The 18,108-nt window shown below is 40.4% G+C and overlaps 1 protein-coding gene across 2 annotated transcripts in view; it reads left to right on the top strand.

The window, feature by feature from the left end:
• Positions 1–3,126: 3,126 nt before the first annotated feature.
• The window catches only part of bahcc1b (BAH domain and coiled-coil containing 1b), a 53,069-nt gene continuing 38,087 nt past the window's right edge, over positions 3,127–18,108 (top strand). For both annotated transcript variants that reach the window (XM_056271433.1, XM_056271434.1), the window contains exons 1-3: positions 3,127–3,300; positions 15,346–15,468; positions 15,552–17,549. In XM_056271433.1, coding sequence (XP_056127408.1) covers positions 3,159–3,300; positions 15,346–15,468; positions 15,552–17,549 — 2,263 coding nt within the window. In that variant the 5' untranslated portion in view covers positions 3,127–3,158. The remainder of the gene's footprint in view (positions 3,301–15,345; positions 15,469–15,551; positions 17,550–18,108) is intronic.

Here is an 18,108-nt window from a genome sequence, read left to right on the forward strand (position 1 = left end):
GGCCCACGGCGTGCTCGAGACGGAGGGGAAAAAAGAGAAAAAAGTCAATAAAGCAAAGCAAACAAGAGGAAACATTTTATTAAAGGGAAGTTGGCGGAGGGCGTAGAGGAGAGAAGGAGCGAGGGCTTTATGTGCTGTTCAGATGGTTGGGTACGGCGGGTGTAGTGCAAATCAGACTTGTGGCATAAAGTCTGGTCCACTTTACTGCATATTTTGGCCAAAAACCGCCAATCGAAAGCTACATACAGTTCACTTTTGTCTCTATGTGCTATTTAGATTAAATCCAGTGATTAGTTCTTCCTCTCAAGCTCTCATAATATTAACCTGGTGCCTTGTAAACACTGTTTTGTTACTCTCCAGACTGGACCTGTGTGCACTGAACTTGCATGGCTGTTGCTGTGAGTTTTAGATGTGCTTTCCAGTTCTCTGTTCAGACTATTCATCAGACGGTCAGTGTCGGCAGTCTGTGGTTGTGCTGTCTGAGGTTGAGGCTACCAGGATACCAATGGCGACAAGATGGTTGAATCACGTAGGAGTATTTAGGTTCACATAAGGGTGGATCTGGTTTCCCTTTTCTCCCTGCTTTCATTCGGTCAGTTTGAATTTGAATCATAGATCGAATATTTCGCTTCACCATGTCTCGAGGAGTTCAGGGCTGAATGAGCAGCTGCTGTGTTTTTCCATTGTTTCCCCTAAAGATTCAGTGTTAATCTCATCAATGATGTTTTATTTTATGTTGTTAAATAAACAATGTGCATCTCTTTTAATTAGAAGTATTTTCTGAAAATATGAGGTAAAAAAATAAGATTAATTTGACAAGCTAGTTTAATATAAAATGTGAATCTTGTCAACAAAATTACAGACAAATGTTCATTGAAGAAATGATTGTTAGTTCATCGAAATGAAAAATGTCAACTTTAATTAAAATATAAAATTTACAAAAATATTGGGTGAAAATGTAAGTTATTGAAATTTTATTTTGTGGAGGTGAAAAATGTTCATCAAAATATAAGGTGAAAACGCAAGATATTTTTTAAAATCTTTTTTAAAGAAAAAAATCTAGTTTAAATGAATATATAAATCAACTATTTAATTTTCTCATCAACTACTTATTTTGTGTCAAAATGTCTGTAAAATTAGATGCTGTTTTTAGTCAGAGTAAAATTGACTATAATTAATAAATGTGACATGAGGAAAATCTTGACTAAATTGAATGCATACACACACACACAGACACTATATACTTTCTCAAAGTCTTATATTGTGACCTAACTGTTGACCTAACTAACTGGAAAAGACCTTGTACATTTGAAAGTGGTTGATTTTGCTAGAATTGTGGAGACCACACCCATAATGCATTGGTGAATAGTGCACAGTCCTTTCATTTCGGGAATGGAACCCATGGGAAGTGGGTAGGGACATTTGGGAGAAGACGGCTGTAATGTGTGCTGGGAATTCTGCAGCTTAGATTATACCATTTCATGTAGCGGGAAACTGTTCCTAGACCAGCGCAAAAAGGCTACTTTCATCCCGAGGCGAGTGAGTGGGTGAGCGGAGACAAACTGTCTTGACGGCTGTGATCCCAGCATCCACCCCGGCTCCAGCGGCCTAACATCTTTCCAGACCTGTAATTCCACTGGTCTTTTCCTGCTTTCTTGACTTTTTTTTTTTTCCTGCTTGCTGTCATTTTTCGCCTAGGGCTTGAGCTGTGGCCTGGTGCTCTGTTTATCTTGTGAGAGCACTCATTTAGTAATTTCACACCCATAAACGTCTTCCTTAACCTCATCCCTCTCACCCACGTTAATTAACTTTTATCAGTTTAGGAAATGAAACCGCACTCGCCTTCACCTCGCTGTTTAATTGGTGGTGTTGGTTGTTTTAGAGGACACAAGGGCAGGGTCTTTGTCAAGGGAAGACGCACAGGAAACCACAGCGGTACGCTGAAACTAACAACAGTGTGTTCATGCGTGGTGTTTTTTCATCAGCACAGAATTCACTGTTGTTAATCTTATAAATGTTGTGCAGACATCGTCGTAAGCGCAATTCGTTCTATTAAGTTCCATGTTTAATAAGCTGGTTTGATGATTCTATATGCTGTATCGCACCACGAGCGAATCATCTTCGGTGAGCTGCCTTATCTTTAAATTATATTATGTCTGAAATGTATTAAAGTCGTGCCTCTGTAGCATATAGGTTAATCAAACTTATTGGAGTGTTGCAAATTTGCTTTGTTTCTTTCTGTTGAAAAAATAACAATATATATATATATATATATATATATATATATATATATATTATATATAGATGATGTGTTGGAAATGTAATGACTTCTCCATGGTTCGTATGTACTGTGCATGTGTAGTGGATTTGATTTAACCCTTGTTGGCTTGAATATAAAGTCTTGCGCATTTTCCATCAGGGAAGAATAAAGTTAAACCACTTTGATGCTCTTCGATCCAAGGTTTCCTTATTATCATTCCGCACCATCTTTTTACACTCTTTTTTGTGCATCTGTGTTTTTTTGGGGGAGATTTAGGTCAGTGGTTCTCAACATGGTTTTGCTTCAGGACCCAGAATTTATATTTGGACAATTTTTAAAGTCTGTTGTTTTCTGTGCTAACTGTGGTTTCTTGCAGTTTATTCTTTGCATTTAGCATTATTTTGTCCCTGCTGGCTGGACAGACAGACACCCAACTTTGGGTGTGCTGTGGTAATGATTATTTGGATGAGAGTGTATTACGGCCTGTTTCTCATTCTCCTTTGTATGTCTTGTCGCAAAGTGTGTGTGTGTGTGTGTGTGTGTGAGAGAGAGAAGCTATTGCAGAGTGATCACAGGGACTTCATCATGGGCACGGTGTCTTAGAACAGACTGCACGCTTATGCTACAAAACTCTCTCTCTCTCTTTTTCTTTTTTAGTCATAGTTCTCCCCACAATTGCACTGTAATTGTCTAATTTGGTTACAATGATTATTTTAGGCAGAAAATAATCCTCATGTATTTTGTCTTTGTAACGGCTGCACTGTAATTGTGGAGGTCCACTACATAATTTTCAGTAATTCAATAATTGGGTCATTTCGTGGATTTGTCTGATTTTTAACCATTTTTTTAATTTTGTCCTGCAGGCAGTGGACTGATAGGGAACTCCCCTGCCTCCTTCATGGGAACATTTCTGGCCAGCAGTCTGGGATCTCCTCCCTCCCATCCCACCGGACCCCCATCATCCCCCTCTTCTCCACCCTATCGCTCTGGACCTCACTCCACTGCCCCGTCACAGATCTGGTTCTCCCACTCACATGAAGGTGATCTATCTATCTATCTATCTATCTATCTATCTATCTATCTTTCTATCTATCTATCTATCTATCTATCTATCTATCTATCTATCTATCTATCTATCTATCTATCTATCTATCTATCTATCTATCTATCTGTCTGTCTGTCTGTCTGTCTGTCTGTCTGTCTGTCTGTCTGTCTGTCTGTCTGTCTGTCTGTCTGTCTGTCTGTCTGTCTGTCTGTCTGTCTGTCTGTCTGTCTGTCTGTCTGTCTGTCTGTCTGTCTGTCTGTCTATCTATCTATCTATCTATCTATCTATCTATCTATCTATCTATCTATCTATCTATCTATCTATCTATCTATCTATCTATCTATCTATCTATCTATCTATCTATCTATCTATCTATCTATCTATCTGTCTGTCTGTCTGTCTGTCTGTCTGTCTGTCTGTCTGTCTGTCTGTCTGTCTATCTGTCTGTCTGTCTGTCTGTCTGTCTATCTATCTATCTATCTATCTATCTATCTGTCTGTCTGTCTATCTATCTGTCTATCTATCTGTCTATCTATCTGTCTGTCTGTCTGTCTGTCTGTCTGTCTCTATTGTTCATTCTTTCTGTCATTCTGTCTTATTGTTTTGTCAGTCTGTCTATATAAAATTCTATATATTGTTCTTAGTCCTTTTTCTATCTGGTCTTGTATAAATACCCAGCATGCTTTCTATATCGGTCATAACCTAACATGGACAAACGCTCACTTAAGATTCAGTGTGCTGTGCTATATTATTGTACTCCTTTCTTAATTTCAGATTTTTATATACTAGAATTATGTTTTCCCCTTATGTGCACTCCGTGCGCTTATGTTTTAATTTAGTAATTTAGACTGTCCTGTCCATAATGTGCAATATGTTCTTTTAAACATTTATAGATCTTTAAATAAATGTGTATGCCTTCAGAGTGTAGTGTGTATTTGTGTTGCACATGCCTGTTCTTTTTAAATAGTATGCGCAGCTGAGCACTTGCTATTGGTATTTTCACAGATTCGTGTACAACCGCGTACAAGTGTATGTGTGTGTGTATCAGTGCGGGTTAACTGCTCTGTATCTGCGGAGCTCTTGGCAGCTGGCAGAATGGAACAGTAATTGTGGTTGGCAGCGAACACAGTGGTGTTACTGCTGGCACCCAGCGCTACTGTAACTGAATGACTGAACAAATCTGCGCGTGCGAGACAGAATGAGAGAGTTAGAGGGAGAGGAAAAAACGCGGCGCCATAGCCGACCTAGTGCAAATTCTTCTGTGCAAAGAGCTTTATATAAACCATCAATAACCTAGTACAACAATAACAATAATCATAAATATAATGATGGTGCTTCTGATTATCACCATTAAAATAATAATAATAAAACTAATAGCAATAATATTAATAACTGAATGTGTCTATAATGATACAAACGGCCCCATCGTGATGATAAGCGCTCATTATCTGAATCAGTCTTTAATTGTGCTTAGCCCCTTGAAGCAACTGATTGGATGGCTCCGTTTCCCCCCCAGCCGTGTCCCTGCACTCCCTACTTCATTTGCATAAAAAGCATGTCATCAAAACGAGCCATGCAATTACCCCAGCCCCGTTCCCCTGGAGACGGTCCAGCTACCGATGATGTGACGCCCCACCTGACCCATTAGGCCAGGGGGGTGAAAGGGGGAGGACAGGAGAGAAAAGCGTTAGTTGATTGGATGCAGCGGGTTCTCCTGTGCGGTCCAGGAAATTGTTAATTAATATTCATTAACTTTATGAGGATGGTGCTGTAATGTCTGTGGGCAATTTAGTAAATTACCTTAAAGCAAAAAAAAAAAAAAGGCGAGGAAATGCATTTTGAGCATCATTGTAATGGGATTTCATGGGGAAGTTGAGCTGGTCACAACGGTCGCGCGGACATCCGACTGCCAAGAGACGTTGCAATGTGAGGCTCAACATTAGAGGCTCTCTGTTTTGGGGGGTTGATGTGGGGTTTCCTCATCCAGGCCCAGGGGTCTCGTGACCCTTACGGTTAAACCCAACTGCAACGGTCTACTTCCTGCTCAGACAACCGACACTCACACACGGGGTGTGCATCTGTGTGTGGATTTGTGTGGGTACGTGAATGCGGTTTTAACTGAGAGATGCCGATGGTTAGAAGCATCACCACAGGGAGGTGCTGGCTTCCGGACCCTGCTGAGCGTGTGTGTGTGTGTGTGTGTGTGTGTGTCCTCTCTGCCTTTTGGCCCCTCAGCTCCTCTTTTGGCTATGAACAGTTTGTGGTCAGGCAACACTTTTCAGTGCCTCCTTTATCTCTCCCGGTCAGGTGTGTGTCAGTGTGTTTGTGTAAATTAGTGTCTGAGAGAACGTGTGTTTGTAGTCATATCATAGAAATAAGCCAACAATGAGACATGCTGGCTCAACCTAACTGATAACCAGATACCTAAACGCCCAACCGGCCCATGGCAGACAGATCAGCCAGAGTTGTGTGTGTTTTCCAAACAGAAAACACAAGATATTGAGTGGACACAAACGGTTACACTCAAAATATTCAAAACGTGTTTTTTCTCTCCCATGGAACACAAATAGTTATTTTGCCGATACGATGATCGAAGTTTACAATGCTCTTTTCTATGCAAGTGAAGTATATATAGTGACTGTCAAGCTCCAAAAAGGACATAAAAGCACCATAAAATTGTCCCACATGACACCTGTGCTATCATATCATAGCTTGTGGTAAATAGACTGAAATTTGAGTTGTTATAGACCTCATGCACCAGAGAAACGTGCAGCCATCTTTTGAATTTTGTGTTTGAACTTCCGTTTTTGCGGCAGCTCTGTATATTTCTATAGCATCGCTGTTGAAGAGTATTTAGCTTTTGAAGTAACAAAAGTTATCATGAGCATTATAATGTTTGAAGTAAATGTCATTATGAATGTTAATAGACCAGGAAGTTTTTAAAACGAGTGGTTCATTCATAAATCCGTAAGATCTTACCTTCATGCTGTGGAAATACAATCCGGAAGACAGAACACTGAAAAGGGGCGGAGCTACATAAGGTCTATACACTGATAATCTTCCCCTTTGGTGAGCTGTTAAAGTTATGGTGTAATGGAAGTAGCAACAAGTTTCTTCCGTATTGTGATGTACATCTGAGTGAAATCGAAAAATCATTCAATGTATCGGAAAAAGAAAAAATGTAGGGCGTGGACTTGGTTCTGTCCATCAGTGAATTGGTGGGGGGAAAAACATGCATGGATGAATCACAATTAGATCAATAATATGGATTTAGAAAATAGGGTGAATTTTTATTTCATGCCAATTTGAAGTGGCAGAGTCGGTGAGTTGAATTTGAGAACCGTATCCAGTTTCACTAAATTGTTCTTTTGATTTGGATCTTTTCGTTGAATTGTTTTATCCAGTTTCTCAAAACCAGTATGAATATGTTCATGAATCAGGTTTTGTGAAACTAGATGAATCAATGAAAATATCTCATTTAAAATAATGTCATGAACTCTCAAAGGCGGAAGATTTTCAGTGAACTACGACTTAAATTTTGGTTTTTATTTACACACACACATCTATCGTATGATTTCAAAAGATATGGAATATAGCATTGAATAATTCTTTTTTTTTTTTTTTGGACATTCTATTTTGGAGCTTGACTGCCCCAATCCCTATTTACTTTCATTATATTGAAAATAGTGTGCAAAATATATATAAAAAAAATAAAAAATCTAATTTTGAGTTCTATGGAAGAAAGAAAATCAAATCATGTTCTCTTTAATTAAAGCATGTTTTTCAGAGTGAATTAAGATTTTTAATTGTGCTGTTTTTTATCCATTCATGTTTTCCCTTATAAATAAAGTGACTCTCTGTGCGTTCCCTTACGATCAAGTTAAAAGCAACCTGGATACCTGTTTTCCCATGTGTGAACCCAGTCTGAGGAACATCAGGTTGCGATTGTGCCTGACCAGAGGATGCTTGCGTTTATTCTGTCCCTCTTTCTTTCTCGCACACACTCTCACACACATATGCGCCCTCTAAATCCTCTAAACAAGTGTTGTGTGAGGCATTAACCGCACAGCTGAGTGCTTCGCTGGGTGTTAATAAAACGCCCGGAGCAGGTAGAAGTGAAGTCGGAACAGCAAAAGATTCTGAGAGTTTGTACTTTGAGTGTGTGTGAGGGTGTTAGGTAGGTCTGCGCGCTACGTGTGTGTGTGTGTGTGAGAGAGAGGAAGAGAAAAGGAGAGCAAGGGAGTTGGCTCAAAGCAACAGAGAGGGGATCACCTTTGAAGTCCCAGCTGGTGGAGGAAGCCAGGCTTGGCTTGGCACATTGCATGCAGTGACTGTGAGTGTGTGTGTGTGTGGAGTGTGTTTAGCCTGGGAAAAGACATGGAGACAGTTTGTATATTTCATAATAAATGAGAGAGTAAGAGGAAAATAATTGGTTACAGTAGCTCATGTACACCCACTCAAATATATGTTATCCCACACACACACACACTCACACTCTGTCCAAATGATTGTTTTTAAGGACTGAATCCAGGAAGCCCCAATCGGCATGTTGCCAGCTGGCCGAACTCCAGTGACTGGCGCCCAGCCAACGCACAGATCTGCCACCCGAGACTCTCTCTCTCTCTCTCTTTTTCATACGCGTATTCTCTTTCTCGCCGTCTCATTGTCCATCTTTCTTTTATCTCTCACTCATTCAATACCTGAGTTTTTTCTCCTTGATGTACTGAACCACTCTTCCTCTACATTAATGTTTTTTTTTTGTTCGTTCCTTTCTATTTTTCACCTTCATCCATTACTCTTCCCTTTTAAAACTTTTTTTTCCTCATCATTTGTTGCTTTCAGGTTCTAACACCTTCTCTTACTATTGATTATCGATAGGCCATCATCGTTCATTTATCTTTTTCACCTGCTTCTCTCTTTTTATTATTTGCCTATTTTCTTTTTACATAAAACCTTCCTAACTCAAAATATAGATGCATTAGTCTGAAAAAAGTATCACAGCTTCCGCTGAAATATTTAAGCAGGACAACTGTTTTCAACATTAATAATACTACATTATTTTCGAGCAACAAATCAGCATATTAGAATGATTTCTGAAGGATTCATGTTAATGGCTGCAGAAAATTCAGCTTTGCCATTATTGGAATAAATTGCATATTAAAATATAATACAAAAACATGTTGGTAGTAATACTTTGATATAGAAAACAACGAGCCCTACATTTTTTAAATGCCTGATCAAGTTAAAAATCATCAAATGCACTTCAGGATTTTTAACATCTAGATTTTTTTACTATGTGATCCCTTAGGCTAATGAACTATATTACTTGCAGGAAAGGATTGTTTGTTTCAATTACGATTATATTAAAATAAATCTTACTGAACATAATAGTCTTTTATTGCATTGCTGTTTTGCCGTTTATTAAAGCAATAAGCCACCTGAGGGCATTCGTTACTGTGGTTTTACCACATATTTTGAAGTGAATCGGCCTTTTGTGGCTTATTGCGTCCTTTTTCTTCCAGCCAGCCACAGTGGCCACATTCTGCAGCCGTTGATTCAGCACATCTCGCAATTAACAGAGCTGACAAGATCCCCTCCCCTCGTCCTCCTCTTCCCCTCTCTGTTCTGCTCTCTCCTCCCTCCGTCTGCCGGCTTCGTTCTGCCGTTTTGCTTCAATTAGTGCGATAGAAGATCAGAAGTGCGTCAGCCCTGTTTGTTTTTTTATATTGTACTGCTTTCTCTCTATATCAGTTTAAACGATGACTTTTTAATGGCATAACAAAATGTGTATAGCAAAAATAAAATATAGCAATATTTATTCGTTTTGTAGTGTTTAGAAAAGTAAAGGTAAATACATTTTAGAGACAAATGAACAAAAAATGCTGCTAACACTTAAAGCCTTTATGTATAAAGCATAATAAAGGTATTCATAATGTTTGTTATTATGCATTATATCTTTTCATAAATTATTGTCACCAAAGTTAAAATGCATTATACTATTCACACCGATTCCTTGTTACATTTGGAATTTGGTTGTTTGTCGTGTTTTAATGCATTAAACTTTATGAAGGTGTGATATGACTGTTGTTACAGTTATTCATGAGACCATACAATTCATTATAAGGTGCATTACAATGCATAATTAATGCATTAAAAATACTTTTATAATGCATTATACATAAAGGCTTAAGTGCTACCAAATGTACTTTTAATGAACAATTATGAATTAAGTATTGTAACAAAGGAATAGATAATCAAGACGACGAATGTTAAATATCTAGTTAAAGGAAATATGTGAGTAATTTTAATAATTGAATTGTAATAATGAACAGTAACAGAGGCACACATCTCTCTCACACAGACTCTTACTCTTCTTCTTTTTTTTTTTTTGTCAGGAATCTTTGTTCACGATTACAGGGCTGTATGTGTCTCTGTGTGACTATTGTTCTCTTCCAGTAGGTTGCATGACACGCAGTTTTGTACTGTACATGGATGTTGAGTTTGTCATGCACTTGAGAGGCTGTAATCTGATGCACTTTATTGTGCCCTGCATGCAAAGGTATATGATTGTGTCATGGCTCCATGGTGGAGCTGGTATTGAGTTACACTTACAGCACTTCTTAATGATTGGAACAGATTGACTAGTTAATTTTATTTTATTTTTTCGGTTTATTACTGGTACTTTTTTTTGTCACTGATTTAGTTATTTATATTAGCAATAAAATATGTTGAAATTGAAATTAGTACTTAGAAGTTGAACTTACAAGTATTTTACTGAAAGATGGAGGTATGGAGTGGCAGTTAATAATTTGTTTATAATTTCTCATAGACTAAAGAGAAAATTACCTCCATAAAAGAAACATTGGCGCTCAGCTCACCGGGGTTAATGTCTGTGTGCATATGATTGAATAGGTAGTTCTGTGTAACAGAACACACACACACACACACACACAACCAACCAACCACAGATCCTCTTTGACTTTGTTTGGGACACTGTCCAACACTCCCCACCTGTACTTTTCACTGCTTCTCAGTCTTACAGAACAAAAACAGTGTCTTGGCTTCTGAGCCCAATCTCAGTTTGATCTGGCACACTGAGCTCCCGTGGCTTCATCATTCTTCATTTAGATGAATAGAGTTTTCATTCAGACTGGGGAACTGTAGTTTACAATAAGTGTGTTTGATTAGTGTGTGTGTGTGTGTGTGTGTGTGTCTCGTCACTCTAGCCTGTAATGGTCTTTGCTGGACTGCATTTATTGCTCATCATTAGAGTGTGATTGCTTTCAGACTGCCATGCTGCTCTGCTCTAATTGTTGGCATTTAAATTAATTGTGAAACGGAGGGATTGGGGGGATTGTTGCCTTCTCTTCTCTTCTCTTCTCTTCTCTTCTCTTCTCTTCTCTTCTCTTCTCTTCTCTTCTCTTCTCTTCTCTCCTCTCCTCTCCTCTCCTCTCCTCTCCTCTCCTCTCCTCTCCTCTCCTCTCCTCTCCTCTCCTCTCCTCTCCTCTCCTCTCCTCTCCTCTCCTCTCCTCTCCTCTCCTCTCCTCTCCTCTCCTCTGGTATCAAATGTGGTGGTCTGGTCTGTTCAGTTCCCATTTCCTTTTTATCTCCTTTTTGAGACTGCACACTACCGTTCAAAAGTTTAGGGTCAATGCGATTTTTTTTTTTTTTTTTTTTTTTTTTTTAAAGAAATTATTACTTTTATTCAGCAAACATGCATTAAATTTATCAAAAGTGACATTAAAGACTTCTTCATTGTTACAAAAAATTATATGTCAAATATAACTTTTGAACTTTCTATTCATCAAAGAATCCTGAAAAAAAAACCGATCATGGTTTCCATAAAAATCAAGCAGCACAACTGTTTTCAACATTGTTAAGATTGTTTCTTGAGCAGCAAAGCAGTATATTAGAAGGAAAGATTTCTTAAAGATCACGTGACACTGCAGACTGGAGAAATAGTGCTGAAAATTCAGCTTTGCCATCACAGGAATAAATTACATTTTAAAATAAATGAAAATAGAAATAGTTCTTTTAAATTATTTGTAATAAAATATCACAGTATCATTGTTTTTACTGTATTTATGTTCAATTAAATGCAGTCTTGGTGAGTTAAAAAGACTTTTTAATAATATTAAAAAACTGTAGTGTACACATACACATTAGTGTATATGTGTACACAGTATACGTGCTCAAGGACATACACACGTTTACAAATGACTGTTTCCCTGTCCCTCGTCTTTGTGCATGTTCACGTTAATGTGTGCGTCTCTCTGTATCTACGCATGCTGCATGAGTGTGTGTATGTGTGCGCTCCGCGTAAGTGTGTGTCGATAACATTGAAATTCAGTGGCTGTAGGAAACAGGTGCAGCCAGAAGGCCCGATATTACACATCTGGACTCCCCTGTGATGTCACTGTCAGCAGGACGCTCCACTGGTGTCAATTAGTAGGAGAGGCAGGAGAGGGGGAGATCTCCTTCCCTGCTCCTTTGTCTCACAATCGCTCTTTCTCTCTTCCAGACACACTCACACATGTACCTACACAGTCACTTACGGTCTGTCTCCCTCATAATCTGCCTTCTGAAATGATATGCTCTGTCTCTATCACATCTCTTTCTCACTTTCACCCTCTTGCTCGTTATTGATATATGTGTTACACAAAGGTTTAATTCATTCCCCAAATGTCTGTTACTATAATGAAAGTCTTAACAAATCTTCTTGGGGTGTGTGTTCATCAGTTCTACCAATCACGAAACGGTTAGTCAAGGCTGGTTTATGCTGGTTACAGCAGCAATAGCCAAGCTAGTTACCAAACCAATTTTAGTGATGCACCAAAATTAAGATTCTGGTACATAGAAACTAACAATTATTTGTTTACGTAATGGAGGATAACCCATAAATTGCTGCAAAATTTTGTATAAATAATAATAATAATAAAATAAGATAACATCAATCATTTAAAATGATGCAATGAAAAATTGATATTAATTGTGAGATTAGCTAGTATTATTAAATTATTTGTGTTTGTAAAGATTAATTTTAAGTGAGCGTTAGATGACGGCAATTGTAACATAAAGGTAAAAGAGCATGCAAAACTAAATATCCAAAATTGACTGTTGCTGATAAAAACTCTCTAATATCGGCTGATGATTGATATGGCACCGCAATTGTAACATAAAGGTAAAAGAGCATGCAAAACTAAATATCCAATATTGACTGTTGCTGATAAAAACTCTCTAATATCGGCTGATGATTGATATGGGACCAATAAATCGTGCACATCCATCGCCTTTTTCCAGAGTTTCCTATTGTGTCAGGACTGATGGGGTCACGACAGTGTGTGTGTTTTGTAGGCTATGGGACAATGGCTCTGTGGAATGCTGAGGATGAGCATTATGGACTGTTGTTTACTTTGGCCCCAGACCGTTAAACTTTTAACTGCATCCAATTAAACAGTGTGCAAGGACAGGATTCCTCAAGCAAATACATGCACAGAGGAACACGCACTCAAAAAGACACCGGGATACGCTCCCCGCAAAGGAGTACCATTTCACTGACAGACAAAAACACACACACACACACACACACACACACACACACTCACACACACCACAGATGGCCTATAATAGCTCTGTGTTGTGGGCGGCTTAAGCATGTGACCCTTGTGTGCCTGGCCATTGACCTCTGCTGGTCTGTGGTTGGGTTTCAGCCATGTGCTTAGTTTACACATAAATACACCCCACTGTAGCCTTCACTATCTCAGGAAACAGTTCAGTGTCCTTGAAGATTGGAGTCAGAGACTAGAGTCAAGCTGAGCGGCCATTTACCTCTCTTTAAACCAGTAGGATGTGTGTGCATAGCTGTTAAAAGAGCATGTTGTATTGGTTTGTGTCTGTGAATGTCTCTCTTTATAAATATGTGTGTGTGTATATATATATATATATATATATACTGTATATATTAGTTTTATGCACTAAAGTCAAAGGCAAAGCTTTCTGATGATATTATTATTGGTTATTGAGCAGGGGCGTCACTAGGCCCTTTTTAGGGGGGCTTCAGCCCCCCTAAACTTCTGCCAAGCCCCCCTAAAAATGTGAGATTAATGTAGGCTACACAAATTCGTGTTCGCTTCAGTCTTGTTATAATCAGATTCAGCACGTTCTCAATCCACAGCTGCGCCGTGCAGAGAGCACGTCAGAAACAGAGGACAGGGTGTGTGTGTTCATTTGTGTGTTCATCTGAGCCTCATTGGTCTGTCACTGCTCGTCAATGTCAGAGACGACCAATCAAATCAAAGTAGGCGGGCTTTATGTTCACAGACGCTGCTGAGCGCGAATTTTAACAGTGCGACACGACCATTTTTTACAGTCTATGGATTCGACGCGGACGGTCAAGTGCGAGATAAGATGTAAGTAGCTAAACTTAACATTTCATATTTTACTTTTTTAAGGTCATAAATGTTAAACGAATGACAAAAAATAATCAGGCAAACTAATATAGTTTTGTCTAATTTCGCCATTTTGAACTGAAAATAGGCCTATACACTCATGTAACTCATGTAATGTAATAATTAGTTTACAAGAAACATTAACAAAGCCGTTTTCATCATGTTAGGCACAAGATTAATAATGAATGTGTACAAATTGAGAATATAATACAAATTGTAGCCTTTAGTAAATTAAAAAAGCTCAGCTTTAGGAGGGGAAGAGAAAGGGAGGAAGAGACTGAGAAAAAAAGGAAGAGTGATGGAGATGAGAAGAGAGGAGGTATTGACAAATAATCTGCCCACTGACATGGTTTTAAAGCTATTTCTTATCCTTTTTTTTTTGGTCTTCAAACGTCTTGAAATGCACATATCAGAAATAAAAAATTTGAACCCCCTACCAATCTCAAATTTAGGACCTCTGTGATTATAAAGCCCTGTCTACGGCCCTGTATTAGGCATAAGATCAATAATAAATGTGTAGCCTACATATTTTGAATGCATTTAATAAACTTAATTACCTTTAGTAGCTTTCAGTAAATAAACGCGTCTGAGAAAATGATTCATAGGCAAAATCAACCTGTTGACCCTATGTTTACTTTCTTCACTGACAGACAAAAATGAAAAGCCTATATCAGTCAAAGCTCAGCTTTAGGAGGGGAAGAGACAGGGCAAGAGAAAAACAAAGAGAAAAAAAGTGATGCTGCTGATGAGGAGAGAAAAATTGTCAGCTGCCCACTATCCAAGTTTTTTGGCCTTCAGAGCATCTTAAAATGCACATATGTAGATCAGAGAAATCAAAATTTTCTCGGGGAGACCCCGAACCCCCCTATTTGCCCTGCCTCACATTTGGGACCACAGGTATTATAAAACCGTGCCTTTGCATCGTAATGAAAATGGTTAATAGTGATCTTTAGATCCTAAACTAAAGTGTTACCTTTTTTTATAATTTGTTTAAAAATCATATTGGGGGCTTAGCCCCCCTAAAATGAAAATCCTAGTGACGCCCCTGTTATTGAGTCAATAATAGGATGCTATTTTTTGTATTGTCTATTAGTTTATTCAAGAATAATTAAAACAATGCAATTTATACATGCAACTACTTGAATACACCTCTTCTATGATGAGTGTCTTTTTATTTATGAATTAAAATTATTTTTCATAGTTCAGATTGTAAAATGTCATGGGGTGCGACTCCTCAAAAACTTGATATTTATCTATTAATAATTCATGATATTTGTAAAAAGTACTTTTTACCTTGAAAAATATATTTAAAACCTTTTTGAAAATAATGATTAAGATTATTTTTAAAAGTCTGTAATTTTAAATAATTGTAAACAGAAGTTCTAAAAGCTCTTGTTTAGATGAGCTACTCATAAATGTCGAGTAAAGAACTGAACTTGTTTGTGCAGGGGATTCTGGGAAAGGTTGTACCATGCTGTAGGGCTTCATGAACCTGTGTCCAACCACAGCAAAAGGCCAAAACTGTCACTCTCTTTTGTTACATTTGTTTATCCTGACAATGTTCTCTCCCCTCTCTCCTTTCTCTCTCTCAGCCCCAGGGTATCCCCGCTTTTCAGGGAGTCTAGCCCCCACCTTCCTGTCCATGAGCCCCCTCGATCACCATGGCAACAGCAGCGTACTCTATGGACAGCACCGTTTCTATGACACTCAGAAAGGTGAGTGAGGTTAAATTTCTCCTGTCAAGCAACAGTAAACAGTTTATGTAAAAGTATTTGTCTAAATTTCTTTCTTTCCTAAGATTTCTATCTACGAAACCTCCCGTCGCAGCCCCACCTTCTCTCCACCAATCACAGCCTCCCACCATTATCTAGGACCGCTCTCGCCCACCCATTGGACTCCTGCAGTCGTGAGCGGGAACCTGGGAGCACAGCATCCCAGAAGAGCTCCAAAGAGACGGGTGTAGCAGAGCGAAGAGTAGCACCCGGAGGGAAAGAGAAAGAAAAGAGTAAACAAGAGTCCAAGCAGGATCGTCATCATCACGGTCCTCCCACCCTTCACCACCACCACCACCAGCACCATCCACAACACCACCCCCATGGCCTAGAAGAAAATTTTCGGCACAAAGATGATCCCAAGACACTTAGTTCCTGCCTGCTTAGCACCAAGACCCAGAATGGCTCTGATCCAGGGGCCACAACCAGGGGCTCCCTGCCCAGTTGTGTGGGGCCGGGGGCCTCAGGTCTGGGGACTGGCCGGCAGACCAGCAGAGATGGTCATTGTTGCAAGGAAGGAGTCAGTGGAGAGATGCGAATTAGTGAGCAGCCCTCAGACTGTCTTCGCCACAGTGCCATGTTGGGCCATGCCCACCCAGTGCCCTACTCCATGCCCCCTCACCTGGGTCTAGGTTCTGCCGTGGGAGCATCCTGGCTGCACCCAAGTCATCCGCACCATCATCATCCTCATCATCCCCACCCAGATCTCTTCTGCCCACCACCCCCTGCTCCACTAACCATGCCCACTGCTCAGGAAAAGAGCCTTGGCAGGGACTCTGAGGTAACAGGGCCTACGTTTGTGCCCTCTGTGGGGCCACTGAGAGACAAAACCAGTGGACCATTCCAGCTAGGAAACCCTCACTGTCGAGGTGTGGGAGGTGGGATGGTCGGGGGTGGTGCAGGGAAAGAAATGAAAACTCCTGAGAGGAGTAGCAGTGGAAGTCGAGCAGCTACCCTACTGCCTCCTCCGAGTAGCTGCCAAAGAAAATCTTCCCAGCAGCAACACACATATGGCAAAGCAGACAAGAGCCCAGACTGGCCCCCGGGCCCCCATTCACGCACAAACGAGGTTCAGCACAGTCAGAATCAGCATCCCCACTCGGCTCGTTCATGTAGTTTGGACAGCACTGAGGAATCTGATGCCTTCCGTCCCTCTCTGCCACAGGGGACGAAGGGTGGCCACCAAGCGAAGAGTAGCATTTATGCCAGCACTCCACCTTTCCGGGACTGTACCCACTCAGGTCCGTCGAACAGGGCTTCGTCCGAAGGTAAAGGTGCAACAGAGATTGAGTGTACTCTTCAGAGGAACACTCAGAGAGTTGCACGGATACGTCATCAGCAGCACAGTAACAGGGCTAGCACTGGTGGACAGGGTCCAGAGTTGGAGCATAGCAACAGCGCACAAGACAAGAGGAAGATGGACTTGGAGTCCAAGTCACAGGGACACAGCGGGCATCAGACCGGCAATCATCCTTCCTGGGAGGTGCAAGGACACCCGGCTCGGCTGGATGAAGAACCGCACAAGGCTTACAACTCTCTGGGTGCTGTTTCCCAGACTTCACGTGGGGACCAAGGGCCTCTTCCCCCTCTAACCGCCCCGCAGGAGGCCACACTGGGCCACCAGGGACCTGAAAGCAATGCCATGAGTAGTCTAATGAAGTACAGCAGCCAGCAACCACTGCTGTTCTCTCAGAAGAGCCCATTTGGTGGCCTGGGCTGCATCAAGCAGGGGGCAGTAACTGGGGAGAGGAGCGAGAGAAGCGACAAAAGTGGAAGCGGAGCGAGCAGTGCTCTACAGGAGGCGAATCAGACCCTGCCCCCCAGGAGAGCCTCATCATCTGGGGAGAACGTGCGTTTGGAGCGGGCGGGCAAGGACTCGGGGGAAGCTCAGGGGGAGGGAGAGGTGCGACAGCCCCCTGTAGGGATAGCAGTGGCCGTTGCCAGGCAGAGAGAGCCCCTGTGCCGCCTGCCAGACGGGCATCCCACCCACAGCCACCATAGCAGAGTGATGCCCAGCATGAAGGGTAAGCGACTCTCGACAGGAGGTCTGGTGTGTGTGTACAAGTGTGTGTTCTAACAAGCTATATATAATTTTTCAGTTTACTGGATGTGCTTGATGAACTTTTGTAAACGTCTCATGCAAAAAAAAACCCTCTTGAGATTAAAGGAATGGTCACAAATAAGATTTTTTTTGGTTGTTAATCCAAACTACTTGTCATCCCATGATATTTTGTAGGTGTAACCTTGCCAGATTGTGTTTTTTAGGTGTTACGGTGACTGCCAAATTGCTCTTAAATCTTCATTAGGACACAGTGTACTATATTCTCATATAAACACATGCCAAGATCATACAAATGTAGGATGACAATTAGCAGCCACCTGTTAAAAATGCTGAATAGCTATTACCCAGTTGCAACACCTTGGCTGTGTCTTATATCTGAAAATGCTATTTTTATACACAGTATAAAGAGATAAAAAGACAGCAAGACATGAATGCAATAAATGTATTTTTCGGTGCCTGTGATATCCCACTATCCTGTACCTCTGGTTTGGCATTTGATTGAAAGAATATAAATGTTGTCT

Source organism: Rhinichthys klamathensis, unplaced genomic scaffold, assembly GCF_029890125.1.
Source record: "Rhinichthys klamathensis goyatoka isolate OS25496 unplaced genomic scaffold, OSU_Roscu_1.1 h1tg000319l_1, whole genome shotgun sequence".
Classification (NCBI taxonomy): Eukaryota; Metazoa; Chordata; class Actinopteri; order Cypriniformes; family Leuciscidae; genus Rhinichthys; species Rhinichthys klamathensis.